Below are 12561 nucleotides of genomic sequence, written 5' to 3'. Positions count from 1 at the left end.
CCTTTTTAAAATTTTCTTTAAAAAGTTATGTTGAAATCCATGGTGCATTAGGAAACTTAGAACATAAAAGACATACATACTACAGAGCTTGCTCAGAGGTAAGGAAATATGACAGGACAGGCAAAGTGAACAAAATGTGAGCACTGGCACCTCCCTCCTTTTAGGAACCAAGGCATTCAACAAGTGTGTTAAATAAGCCACTGCCATATGCTCAACCCTATAAAGCATGTGGAAATGACAAAACACACTCTTGATCTGCTTGAAATCTGGTAAAGGAGTCTGGGGGTGCGAGCATCCCAAGTGGCACAGCATGGGGCCCCACACTAGGCTAAACACGGATGTTGGTATTGAGCATTTGGAGGAGAGAGCGACCGTGAGATATAAGGGAAGGCTTCTAGAAGAGGGGTGTACTAACTGGGGAGCATTAACAGGTACATGAGAAGGAGCCAGGGAAGGAGGGAGGCACTGTCAAGAACTTGGGAGAATCTAGACCAGGGGACCTGGCAGTGTGGAACCAGGACAACAGCATCTGCATCACCTGGGAGTGTGTTAGAATGTCAATTCCCAGGCTCACCACAGACCTACCAAGTCAACAACTGTGGGGGTGGGGCCCAGTGATCTGAATAAGTTCTCTGGGTGATTCTAATGCACACCAAGTTTGAGAACTGCCAAGTAGTTAGAGCAAGCACTGTCCTCCCTTCAACTGGCTAAGCAAGTGGCTAAAGCAGGTACTGGCTCTGCAAACATTTCCAGCCTTGCCTGAGCCTGCTACTTCCTAGGATTGTCAGGGAGGAAACGTGGGACTTTCTTCCCCCTCTTACCTTTCTGAAAACCAGTGCTCTGGGGACTGGGCAGCCACAGGAGTAGGGGGGAAATGGGAGGCTGGGGACTGCTCAGGTGCCACACACAATGTGACATTAAGTATTTCTCACTGGCTTCTGGACAATCTCCTCTCATGCATCCTCCTTGGAGACCCATACTTCTAATGGACAACTGGATATTGGGAGGGCTGGAGGCAGAGAAGAACTAAGCAGAGGCTGGGGGGGGGGGCAGGGAAGAGGCCTCTGTGAAGCCAGAGAGTTGGCAGGCATTATTCACTCCCTTCCCCCTTGCATGCAGGTCTAATTGTTGGCTTGCAAAGCCTGCACCTATCCCTTAATGAGACAGCTGAGAGCAACCTTCGAAGGCAAAAAAGCCATTGCAATTGCACTTCTTTTTGGATCAGATCTTTAGAGAGCACAGCGGGGATATTCTGGAAATTGTTATTGACTTAATCGAAATGTCTGTAGTCCCTGGAAGACTAACAGAACAAAAGCAGAGTGTAGCTTCTGTTCTCCTTTCACCCACCACAAAGTGATGTGCCTCTTTGCTGCTCCATTCTCCCTGTTTTCATAGTTCATATTCTCTTTAGAAGTACATAGGTTTACATGACCTTTTTCATCTGAAGTGCTAGCTTCTGGGCCGACCATGCTGCTGAAGTGGCCTTTGCTAAGGTAATCAGGGTGCTCAAGTGGTTCTGTAGTGTGCATGTGCAAACAGCTTTCTGCTATCAATCAGCAGAAGAGGGCACAACATGTACAGGCCTGACCAACTCAACAGTGGTCCTGGTCCCATTAGTTTCCCCAGGGGTCATCACAAATGCCGTATGATTCCACTTATATGAGGCATCTAGAGTAGTCATAGTCACAAAGACAGAAAGAATGGCCATATCCAGTGGCTGGGAGAAGGGGGAATGGGGACTTACTGTTTAAGGGATATAGAGTTTAAGTTTTGCAAGATGAACAGAGTTCTGTGGATAGATGGTGGTGATGGTTGCACAGAGTGAATACACTTAATGTCACTGACCTGTATGCTTAAAAATACTTACAATGGTAAATTTTGTTATGTGTATTTTTCCACAATTTAAAAATATTTTCTAGAAAGTAAATGAGCTATTTTGTTTTACTGCAATACACCCAGTTGGATACGTAATAATAAAAGTGAAAATGAAAGTAATGATTTATAGGTATGGGGTTACATACTTGGGAATTACCTGGTTCCATTCTTTTAGGTGCGTTCTATTATCATCCTCAATTTACAGACAGAGAAAGTTAGATGAGAGGGCACTGACTTGCCAAGGCTCACACTCCTCCTATGAGGTAAGGTGAGACATGAGCCTAGAAGCCTGCCTGACTCTAACACCAGGGCACTGAAGCCCTGTGAGACTCTCACCATGCAAACTTAGCTCAAAAGAACAAAACTCTAGTGAGTGACTGTGTGTTGACAGGCACATGCAAAGATCTCCATGCCACCAACTTGCTCTGGTATATTATGCCAACATGTATATTATACATGTAATGGTAGAAAGTTCTGACAATGAACCTGTGTAGAGAAAACAATTCCTTGTGGAGTGATGGGCATCTCATGTCTGGAAGGCACAGTGCCCAACTCTGACTCCACATTACTAACTCATGAGTCCAGCCAGCCAGTGAACAAATATGAGTTTTTGCCAGGCACATCTTGGAAGGCATGCCTGAACAAAATATGTCCCTTGCCTTTGAGAGTCTCATAAGTTCAGTACACTAAGAAAATATTTGCCATGATGGGTCCCGGGTTCTACAATAGGGCTGTGTAGTCAAGGCAGAGGGAGCCTGAAGGTATGGAAGGAGGCACCACAGAGTAGGGAGGAGGTTAGGGGACTGAGCTGCCAGTGAGACGTGTGCACCTGAGGCCAGCAGGATGTCCAGGGGATGAAGGTGGGCATGGCACCTGCATTTCCAGTCTGAAGGGCCATTGGTCCTGTTCTAATAAAGTACAGGGAAAATGCCTGCCTGTGAGTGGGACCTAAATGCTCTGCTGCCACTCCCAGCCTCGCATCCACTTCTGTCTGAGCACCGGTGCAAGGACAGAAGTGGCAGAGTTCTCGACAGCTTTGCTGAGGGTGGAAGGGCAGCTTTACCTGCCCCCATCCCTCAGTCAGACACTCAAGGCCCTTCTCCAGTATCCTTAGGCCACCCATCACCCACCCCTGTAGCCACCCCAGGGGTGAGAGCAGAGCAGTACCTGGTGTGGGTCAGGGGACCCACTGGTCGTTCTGGTCTCCTCGGGGGCAGTGCACCTGGTCTGCTGAGAGAATTGGTCTTGGGTGGCCGTGGCTTTTTTGGCGGTATGGCAGGAACGGAAGGCTTCTGTAAATCCAGTTTTGGCTCTCTCTCTGGTCTTTCTTTAAGTCATTGTTTAAAAAAGCAGAAAGAAGACATATAGATCTAGTGTAAGTGCCAGTACTTATGTGCAGATTACTTATTTCATGCTTTAAAAAAATCACCGATGCCATTTGTGAAGGTAAAGTTGGACACTGAAAAGCATGTTTTATTCTTTGTCAATTTAGAAGAAGCCCTATAGATCCACAGCTTACTGTTTGCCTTTGCTCATGCTGGTACCTCTGCCTGGAGGGCCCTTCCAGCCACAGACCACCCTTGGCAAACTCCTACTCATCCTTCATTAGGCCTACTCATCAGGCCTGGATGAAATGTGACACTACCATATTCCCCTTCTCAACAGCTGGACTCATCCTCAAAGGCAGACTTAACTTTCTCACCTGAGCCACGAAGAGTAGCCCTGTATAAAAAGGCTCCACTTGGATACTTGCTGAGTGTCTGTATGCTTGGCACAGCCTGGAGGCTGTCAGCCCCAAGGGCAGGGCCCACACCTGGTCTTCTCTCTAGAAGCTTGCATGGCACCAGGCACATAGCAGGTGCTCAGTAAATAGTTGACAGGTTTGATAAATGACGCGCAGAACCTGCTGGATGTGGGGAGGAAAGAGGCCTGATACCTTTCAGGTCGGCCTGTGTAAAGAGCCATAAGCCAATAATGGGGGAAGAGTTTCAGGAAACAAGGACTAGTTCTGGATTCTTTTTGTGCAGTTTGAACTTGGGAGGTAAACTGGGGCTTCACAGGTATTTGGTTTCCAAGGGTTTTTTGAGTCAGAGCTATTAAAATGAAGTTAAAGCCATATTTGGTGGCCCAACTGGGCAGTGCTGTGACAGCTTCATTTTCCTGTCCCCAATTAGCCTTGCCCTGTTCATGGTATAAAAAGCAGGTATCCACATTCCTCTTTATAAAGAATGAACTTTAGAGAGTTGCCCACCAGAGGACAGGCAGGTTCCCTATGTTCACGTGTAGCTGGAACTTTGAACACGTTTTACTTGCAAACACCATATTGTTTGGGTGCCCAGGCCAATTGGCCAAGCTTTTAAAAGCCCATCAGCTATTGTGTAGCTATCATAGTGCTCATCCCCATAATATTTTGGTGGGGGAATATGCTCCATCCAGGAATGCTGGGAACTCATTAGCTGGTACATGGGGAGCAGGGGAGGAAGGGCTCAGCTGAAACACAAAGGAGGAGAGATGCCTCCTGCTGGAAAGGATAGGAGGCCAAGTCTTAGAGTAGGGCTGGCTCCCTTGTTTCTCTGTTGCTTTTTTTTCAAAAGAGTGGAGAGAAAGGGATTGAAAGAGGAAGTGTATATATATAATCCTCACCCAAGGATATGTTTATTGATTTGAGAGAAACATTGATGTGTAAGAGAAACATCAATTGGTTGCCTCTCTTACACGGCCTGACCGGGAATCAAACCTGCAACCTAGATATGTGCCCTGACCTGGAATTGAACCTGAAACCTTTCTGGTGTATGGGGACAACACTTCAACCAATCAAGCCACCTGGCCAGGGTCCCTGTTGCTTTTGATCAGGGCTTCTGTGGCACAGAACAAGGGATCCTGGGAGGGAAAGAAACCAGAAGTATGTGGCCACTTGGCCAGCCAAGTAGGATGGCTGTTCACATGTAAGCTGAGTCCATATGTTAGCTGAGTCCATATGTTAGCATGGAACAGAGTAGGAAGTGTCCTCATTAAGGAGCCTGGCTGTTAGCCAGAAACTAGCCATGTGTCCTTTATGAGGACAGGGGGTGGTGTCTGGTTATGTCACAACACACACTTTTATCAAACAGCTATCCATATGGCACATGGTCAATGGCTATTTCTTCATTGATCTGTGATACATATCCGACCTTTATAATGAGGTTCCACAACTCAAGTTCACTATGAAAGAAAGAGGTGTAACTTCTTAAGAGCTCACAATGTCAGTAAAACTTTTGGCAGGCTAAAATATTAAATTTCACAATAAAATTGAGGCCACCAAGGAGCACTTCCACATAATTACATTCATTAATTCAGCATTTCTCTCGTGACTTACAAATAACTGCTTTTTAAAATGGAATGTGCTCTGCTTCTTGTTCATAATAATAACATGGCACCTTCTCCCACAAAACGTGTGATCAATCAAATCTTAGGCACCCAATAAAATGAGTCCTTCCACAGTATGAAGATTTCTTTGGGAGAGACACTCAGAATGGTAGAAATCAAACACATCTGTAAAACTGACTGTGTGAGACAGGTTAAACTACTTCCTTGCAAATGACATTTCTGACCACCTTCAGGGGACTGTAGACACTGAGCTGCTTCTTCTGGTTTTGTCATGCTTCCCCTCTCCCAGCATTCTGGATGGAGGACATGGGTCTGTAGCCAGGGTCAAAGGCCCAGGAGTGACTGAGGGTGAGGATGCTGCTGGTGTGGGCAGAGTGGTGATGGCAGGAAGACTGGGATAGAAGATTGTGTTAAGCGACTGGGCCTGTTGTTTTCATTTGATGAGAACTTCTGGCCCAAAGAAACACCATATAACCCTCTCCCCTATTTCCTTAAATATGGGATATTTAAAAGCAATCAAAACCATATTCCAAAGAATGAGCAAATTCTGTGGGTAATCCGGACTAGCCTTGTCACAGACGGCTTCGTCTCTTGCTGTTCTAGAAGTGCCAATGCAGACTTGATTTCATACCTTTTTCTTCTGTTCTGTTTGGAAGCGTTTCTGGTCTTTCAGGAGGTATCTTTTTAATTTCATGTTTTCTCTCAGTGGTACCTAGGGGGGGAAGGATAACAGTGATGAGAAAACATTTTCTCTACTCATTTATTAGACATGCCAGCATTTTAAATATTTATCAGGAACAGCAAAGTTAATAGATTTTTTTCCCTAAGCTGAGTGCTGGTGTTATTTGGCAAACACAAGTTGCTAAGAAACAGAGCAGAAGCCATTTCTGTCCTGTGTCATTAAGTTTGCCTGCCTATACATCCTTAATTTATAAGAATACCACTAATACTTTTTGATATTTAAATCTGACTTCCTTAGGCATCAAAATAGTTACAGGAAATTCTTGGGTGCAGGCAGGGAATGTGTATAAATAAATAAAGAAGTTAATCTTCAAAATATGCAAATAAGGGACCACTGGGTATTGTGCTCTATAAATAAAAAGAAATTTCACATGGACCTGGGTTTCATTTTGTAGCACTTTTAAAATAGGGCCTCAAATAGTTTGCTACCCCTCCCATTAAGGGGTGAGGTCTATGTTACCTGTCTGGAATGTGGGTGTGCTTGTGATTGCTTCAACCAGTGGCTGATGCAATACCAAATAATTTCCAAGGTTATGTCCTAAAAGACCAAGTAGCTTATGCTTTACTTGTTAGAATACTGAACATCCATGTAAGAAGTGAACTGCCCTGAAGCCACCATGCTGCAGAGGCCACATGTAGGCCATTTGTAGTCACTCTGGCCTACAACCCCAGCTGAGACCAGCCTTTCAACTACCCCTGCCAAGGGAAGCCAGACATGAGAGTGACATGGTCATCTTCCAAGTGGATCTGCCAGCATCTCCTGGTCCAGAATTCCAAGCTGAGGTCCCACACATCATGGAGAAGAGATACAAGACACCCTGGTCATGCCCTGTTCAAATTCCTGACCCCAGAATTCGTGTGCATAAGAAGATTGTTGTTTTACACTGCCCAATTTGGGTGGTTTATTATGCAGCAGTAGTAGCTAGAACATATTTTTAAATGGACAGATGTGCAAAGAAGACATGGTAGTTCTCCCTAAGTCCTTTCATTTGTGTCTGAATCCCTCAAATATTACTTTTCCCCAAATGTACCAATTAGCCTTTCCTCTTTACCCATGTGGACTGCAGCAGCTCCCTTTCCTGGCATTTTCATCAGCATAAGTGACTTCAGACATGTAAGAACACTTGAAAAATAGCTAATGCATAAAACCAATCACAAGTACTCCTCTGATTTATGGACTTGGTTGAGTGCTTGACAAGCTCCTTACATGACCAGCCCTATGGATGGGTGCTTGGTCCTAAAATCTCAATTATATCTAGCATAAGAAGCCAAAAGAACTTTAAAAAATTTACTGAACACATACTTCACCTAAATCTCCTCAACAACTCACTACAAATTAAACACTATATCTGATTTTTGTCGATTTCATATCTGAATTTTTGTCACATAATCAAACACAACGAAAGTTGATGATGGGGAAAATATGTACCTCTATCTCCCCATCACAAAGCTTTTCCCAAGATCATTCAGCAGGATAAATGAACAATAATAATGTAGGAAGGTTAAAATGTCAGCTATCTTTGCCCTCAGAAATCCAGCATAACCTTTGGTAAAACTGTTTTGAAAGGATAAGAATTTGGCTACCATACTACAATCTAGTCTCCTAATGATAATGAAGAAGTCCAGTATCATTCCTAGAGACACAGGAGGAACTAACCATCCTTCTACCATGAAGAATCTAATCCTAGATACATTCTGGGCTACCTGAACCTTGAACCACTCAACTCATCAAGTTGGCCTCTGATCTGTCACCAAGACCTCTATGGAAAAGGGTTTTCAGAGACAAGAAAATCATTAGCCTGCTTTAATTTCAGCACAATAAAATATTTATCCAGCCAGAACCACTAGGTGGCAAAACTAAACTGCTCAATGCTGATGAGGATGGGGGTGGAGCAGAGATGTAATTAACATCCCATTTCAGGGCTTAATCTCTATAATTCTCAACTATGCTGAAGGGAATGAAAATGGAATTTGGGGTCAAGCTGATTTTCCCACCAAACCTGGTGAGCCAAAAGAACTTTAATAAATCCCTCCTAATATAATCTGTAAATCCAATCTGGAAATTTATTCATACTTTAAATGCTACAGAAATATCATAATTATTGAGTGTGCAGAACTAAAAATATCCCTACTCTTCTTCTGTTTTAGTTGCTAATTTTTAAATGCCACTTACCTAGTTATTCATGGAGGAATTTCTCTCCATAATTAGTTTTTAACAATTATAAAGAGGAGTTCTATTGGGAAATATGAATTATCTTTATGTATGAGACTCCATTGTGCAACGAGTTACCCAATGTCTGACATCAAGGCTTCCCACATTATTCAACTTTAATATCTGAACTGCACAGAAAAAGTGAATTAGACTCCTTTTAAGATTAAAAATATCATGAGGAAAAGTACTTATTTCTAGAAAAATATTTTTTGTTGGGGGTAAGTGAAATAAGTACAAATTTTGGTTAACCACATGGGACAGACATTCAAAATTCTGTGCCACTATACATGTATGATGACCCTATGACCTGTGGAGAGTAATCCCTTCCAAGCTGATCCTCGATCTGGCAGACATAGGCGAAGGAGGACAATTAGGTTCTTCCCTCTTCAAAAGCAGTTTATTAAAACAATAAAAACAAGGCAGACAAAACTGGTTTATTCCAAAGCCAAGTCTTTCTGGTCATTCTCTTTGGGATGTTTGACTTTTTTTTTTTGCTGTATCAGGGATACATTTTAAAGATATGTTTATTTTTTAAGAAAAACAGCAGTTATTTAAAACCTGCCTACAGAGATGTAATCATTACTTCCCAATTTGGCAATCTGTGGCATTTGAATCTAAGAATCTAGAGCTCTACCAAGCATGCTGTAAATACACGCAGAGAACAATGCACATTGTGCTGACAGAACTGAAAGGTACCTTACCTGCCCCTTGTTTGATGACAGGAGCGGATGGAGGAGGTGGCTTCTTGGGTCTCTGAAAAATTAATCAAAATGATACCAGATGAGATTGCTGGCAAACCTGGCCTCTCACACAAGGACCACAGACAGTGTTTTCTAGATGTCGTTTGGACAATCCAGAGAAGCTCTCCAAAAAAAGAGCAATTCTCTAAGGATGTTACATTTTGGCACCTTTAAACAAACACTAAAATACATTCAGTCTGCAAAACAAAACTCTGATGGACAAATGAAATACCATTTCCCCCTTTCTAAATTTGTAACAGCCTTCTGGAAAAGCTTGGCTCAGCAAAAAATGGCCTGAAACCAGCAAGCACAATGGTACTCCTACGCTGAAACTGCATTTGCAATTAAGATTTAATCTGCTGAATAACCAAGCGATTCAGAGTCATTGGGGTGACTTTAAATGAGATCTGCTCTGGATATGGGACCTTCAACAAAATGAAGGCTCGGGCTGGTGTCCCTTGGTGGGGTTCTAAGCCTGCTGCCCCTTTCCCTCCCAAGGCTGCCAGTAAGGCCCCCCCCCCCCCCCCCAGACCAGCTGTACTCTGGAAACTGGAATAATGGAGTTTCTTTGCCTATCAGTCACTACTTGTTTTACTCTCACATCATGTCACTCCATAGGTAATGGAGGCAGCAATGCAATCAATGGCATTCATTCCTGAACTGGTTCTAGAGTATCTCCCTATTCACCAGGATTGACTATAGGAGAGAGATGGTGAGGCTGGACTTGGCAAGTGATTCAGGGGCCAAGAATCCAGCCAGGGCACAATTCTTGGATACTATTCTTGGACGGGGTGAAGGAGGCTAAAGACAAAGAACCGTCTCAACATCAAATCATTACGGAAAGATGGAAATGGGGAGGGTTGGAACATGGGATCCATGTTGTTGCTGACACTTCTGACTCTCTCTGGGCATCATACACTTGTGATTAAAAAAACAACAACTACTCATGGACTCTCTTCTGTGCTGTGAAAATTCACTCCTGACATTACTGCAGGGACCAGCAAATGCATCCGCCCATCCTCGGCCCGCCACATCAGTGCCCACCAGAGCCTGATACAACACCAAGGCACAGGGGAAAAAATGGTTTCAAGTAAAACCTAGAGATACAAGACGCACAAGTCACTTTTTCAGGGGGGTATCACAGCCTGTAGACTCTGGATTCAATGACATTTCAGCTCTGTTCTTTATTAGGTGGGTGATTTAGCCAAGTTACCCCTGAGTAAGTAGTTTGCATGGGGGGCAAGAGGTGGGGCTTCAGAATGTCATTAAAAATCCTGGCTCTTTCAGTTATTAGCATGGACAATGGGCAAGTGACCTCACCCAGCTGAACCTTCTCATCTGTAAAAATGGTAATAATATTACCTCTCTCTTAAAGAGGAGGCAGTTTCAGAGCAGAAGGAGTCGGTAAGCACTGCCTTGTTTAATCCTCTTGACAGCTCCATAAGTAGTGATATTATTATGCCCATTCTGCAGATAAAATAATTGAGGCTGAGAGAGATGAAGGCACTTTCCCAAGTCACCAGGATATTAAATGGGGCAGGGAGCTAGAAGTCTAGCCCAGAGCTGTCTGACCCACAGAGTGCTCTTAAGCACTATGAAGGGTCCATCCTGCCAGAGAGTGTCCACAAGACAAACCATCATGTGGCTGTAAACCACACATAGAGTCTAGGAAAGCACAAGGAGTTGCAGTATGTTAAAATTAAAAAACAAACAAACCCCAAAATGGGTATCAAACTGCAGCTACAGTATGAGCTTAACTCATTTTATATGTAGTTAACTGTAGCTTAACTCATTCTGTATGTAGGTTATAATACATACAGAAAGAGAAAAAGACTGGAAAACAAGAAATTTACAGTGCTCTCTAGAATTATGAGTGCATACATGCATGTGTTTCCTTAATATTTTTCTGTCTTGTCTACATGCATACAGATTTTATTATTAAAAAAGAAAGATGGTCAAAGGCTACCTCTCCTTGCACATAAGCCCTCCCCCAATGGATGTTCCAGCCCACAGATCTTACACTACTCTTTCCCCTTTTGCCAGCTCCTTCTAGATCCCTACCCCCAGGTCCTTCCCTTTTCTTCTTCCCTTTTCTATGTATAAATTAGACCGGGGACAGATGTGTGTTTACCTCATGAAGTTGTCATTGAAACTCTGCCAATTAACCTTGCTTTACCTCCAGATCTGAGTAATTTCTTATTCATGAAACTGCCAACACCCTGTGGCCTAATTCTTCTCAGCCAAGCTCCAATAAAGCCTACCTTGCAGAAGTCTTCCTCACCTTCTGCTGGTTTGAAAACTTTTATAACCAATTTCACATGAGCTTCCTCTTGCCGAGGCTATTCCTCCAGCGACCTTGCCTCAAACCGCAAGGCCCCAAATTAAAAAAGACAATAACAAGTCATCATATTTTCCAAGATTACTGTGCAACGAACAAAAACCCTGAGTGTTGTGTCAGGTTTGGTATGTAGCAGACATGCAATGAGACAGGGCAGAGCAGAGGGGCATCAAAAGAGGCATGATGGGAAGTGTTGGGCTAACATAACAGTGTGTGAAAAGTGTGCTCATGGCAAGTACATGCTTGAATGTGGCAGAGGAAGGAGGCAGAGGTATGAGGTTGTGTTTGGAGCCCTGGCCACTATGGAGGCAGGTGGAGCAGTTTTGAAGGAAGGAACAGTTTGCGAGCTGTCTGTCTTGCATCCACGATGCTTGGTCAACACTGGCTAGATGTCTAATTTGCTTATTAGCAGAGTAGGTTTACAGGTTGTCCTTTTTTCCCCCCTTGACTTCACTCTGATTCTATCAAACTTAGCCTTCCTGCATCCTTAGATGAGAAATGATACCACATTTTCAAATACGATGTCTTTCAAGGTCATTCTAAACAAAAATCAGGTCCAGGGTTCCATGTAGCTCCAGACCAGGGGTGGGGAACCTTTTTTCTGACAAGGGCGATTTGGAGATTTATAACATCATTCCAGGGCGAGACAAAATTATCAACTTAAAAATTAGCTATGAAAAAGCTCCTAGATTTATTGAATTTCGATTCCTGCCTGTGGTTGCCTTGACAGGGCCAGACCAAATGATGTTCCCCACCCCTGCTCTAAAGCAACCCCCAAATAATTAATAAAGACTTGTACATGAGCCTACATTGATTTTTTTCTTTTAATGTAATGGGAAAAGAGAGTAGTGACAACTGAAAGGCAGGCTGGGTAAATCTGTAGCAAAATGTGACAGTCAAAAATTCATCACTGGAGTTCACAATTTTCAAATAAAAAGACAGAAGCACATCACTTAGCTGATTTCTCCCAAAATGTCCAATTGTGACTGGATAAAGGAGATTGGACTACAGGGTCCTTCACGTTAAGCAGTAGGTCAACATTTTCTCTGTGGTGTTTACTAGTGTTAACTAGTTCTGGTAGGTGTGCAGACAGAAACATCTTCAACTCAGACGAGTATTTTAAGTCATGAATTTTTACTGTTCTATTTATTGTCTCTATCCCTCCCCCTATGGTGAAAGTAAAACACTCCAACTCCAAACTCAGGTGGCTCAGCCTGCTCAATTTGCAGGTAGATGCTGAAAACGGAGGATCTCAGATGGGGTATATCAATAGCTAAGTGGTAGCCAAT

General features: G+C 43.3%; 1 protein-coding gene across 2 annotated transcripts in view; it reads right to left on the bottom strand.

Annotated features, from left to right (window-relative positions):
- The window catches only part of SH3KBP1 (SH3 domain containing kinase binding protein 1), a 308270-nt gene that overhangs the window by 44939 nt on the left and 250770 nt on the right, over positions 1-12561 (bottom strand). For both annotated transcript variants that reach the window (XM_087813683.1, XM_016199360.2), the window contains 3 exons: positions 8896-8947; positions 5873-5953; positions 3043-3202 (listed from right to left, as the gene is read on the bottom strand). In XM_087813683.1, the coding sequence (XP_087669809.1) occupies positions 3043-3202; positions 5873-5953; positions 8896-8947 (293 nt within the window). The remainder of the gene's footprint in view (positions 1-3042; positions 3203-5872; positions 5954-8895; positions 8948-12561) is intronic.

This window comes from Miniopterus natalensis, chromosome X, assembly GCF_054644295.1.
Source record: "Miniopterus natalensis isolate mMinNat1 chromosome X, mMinNat1.hap1, whole genome shotgun sequence".
Taxonomy (NCBI): Eukaryota; Metazoa; Chordata; class Mammalia; order Chiroptera; family Miniopteridae; genus Miniopterus; species Miniopterus natalensis.
This window is presented reverse-complemented; position numbering and strand designations above follow the sequence as displayed.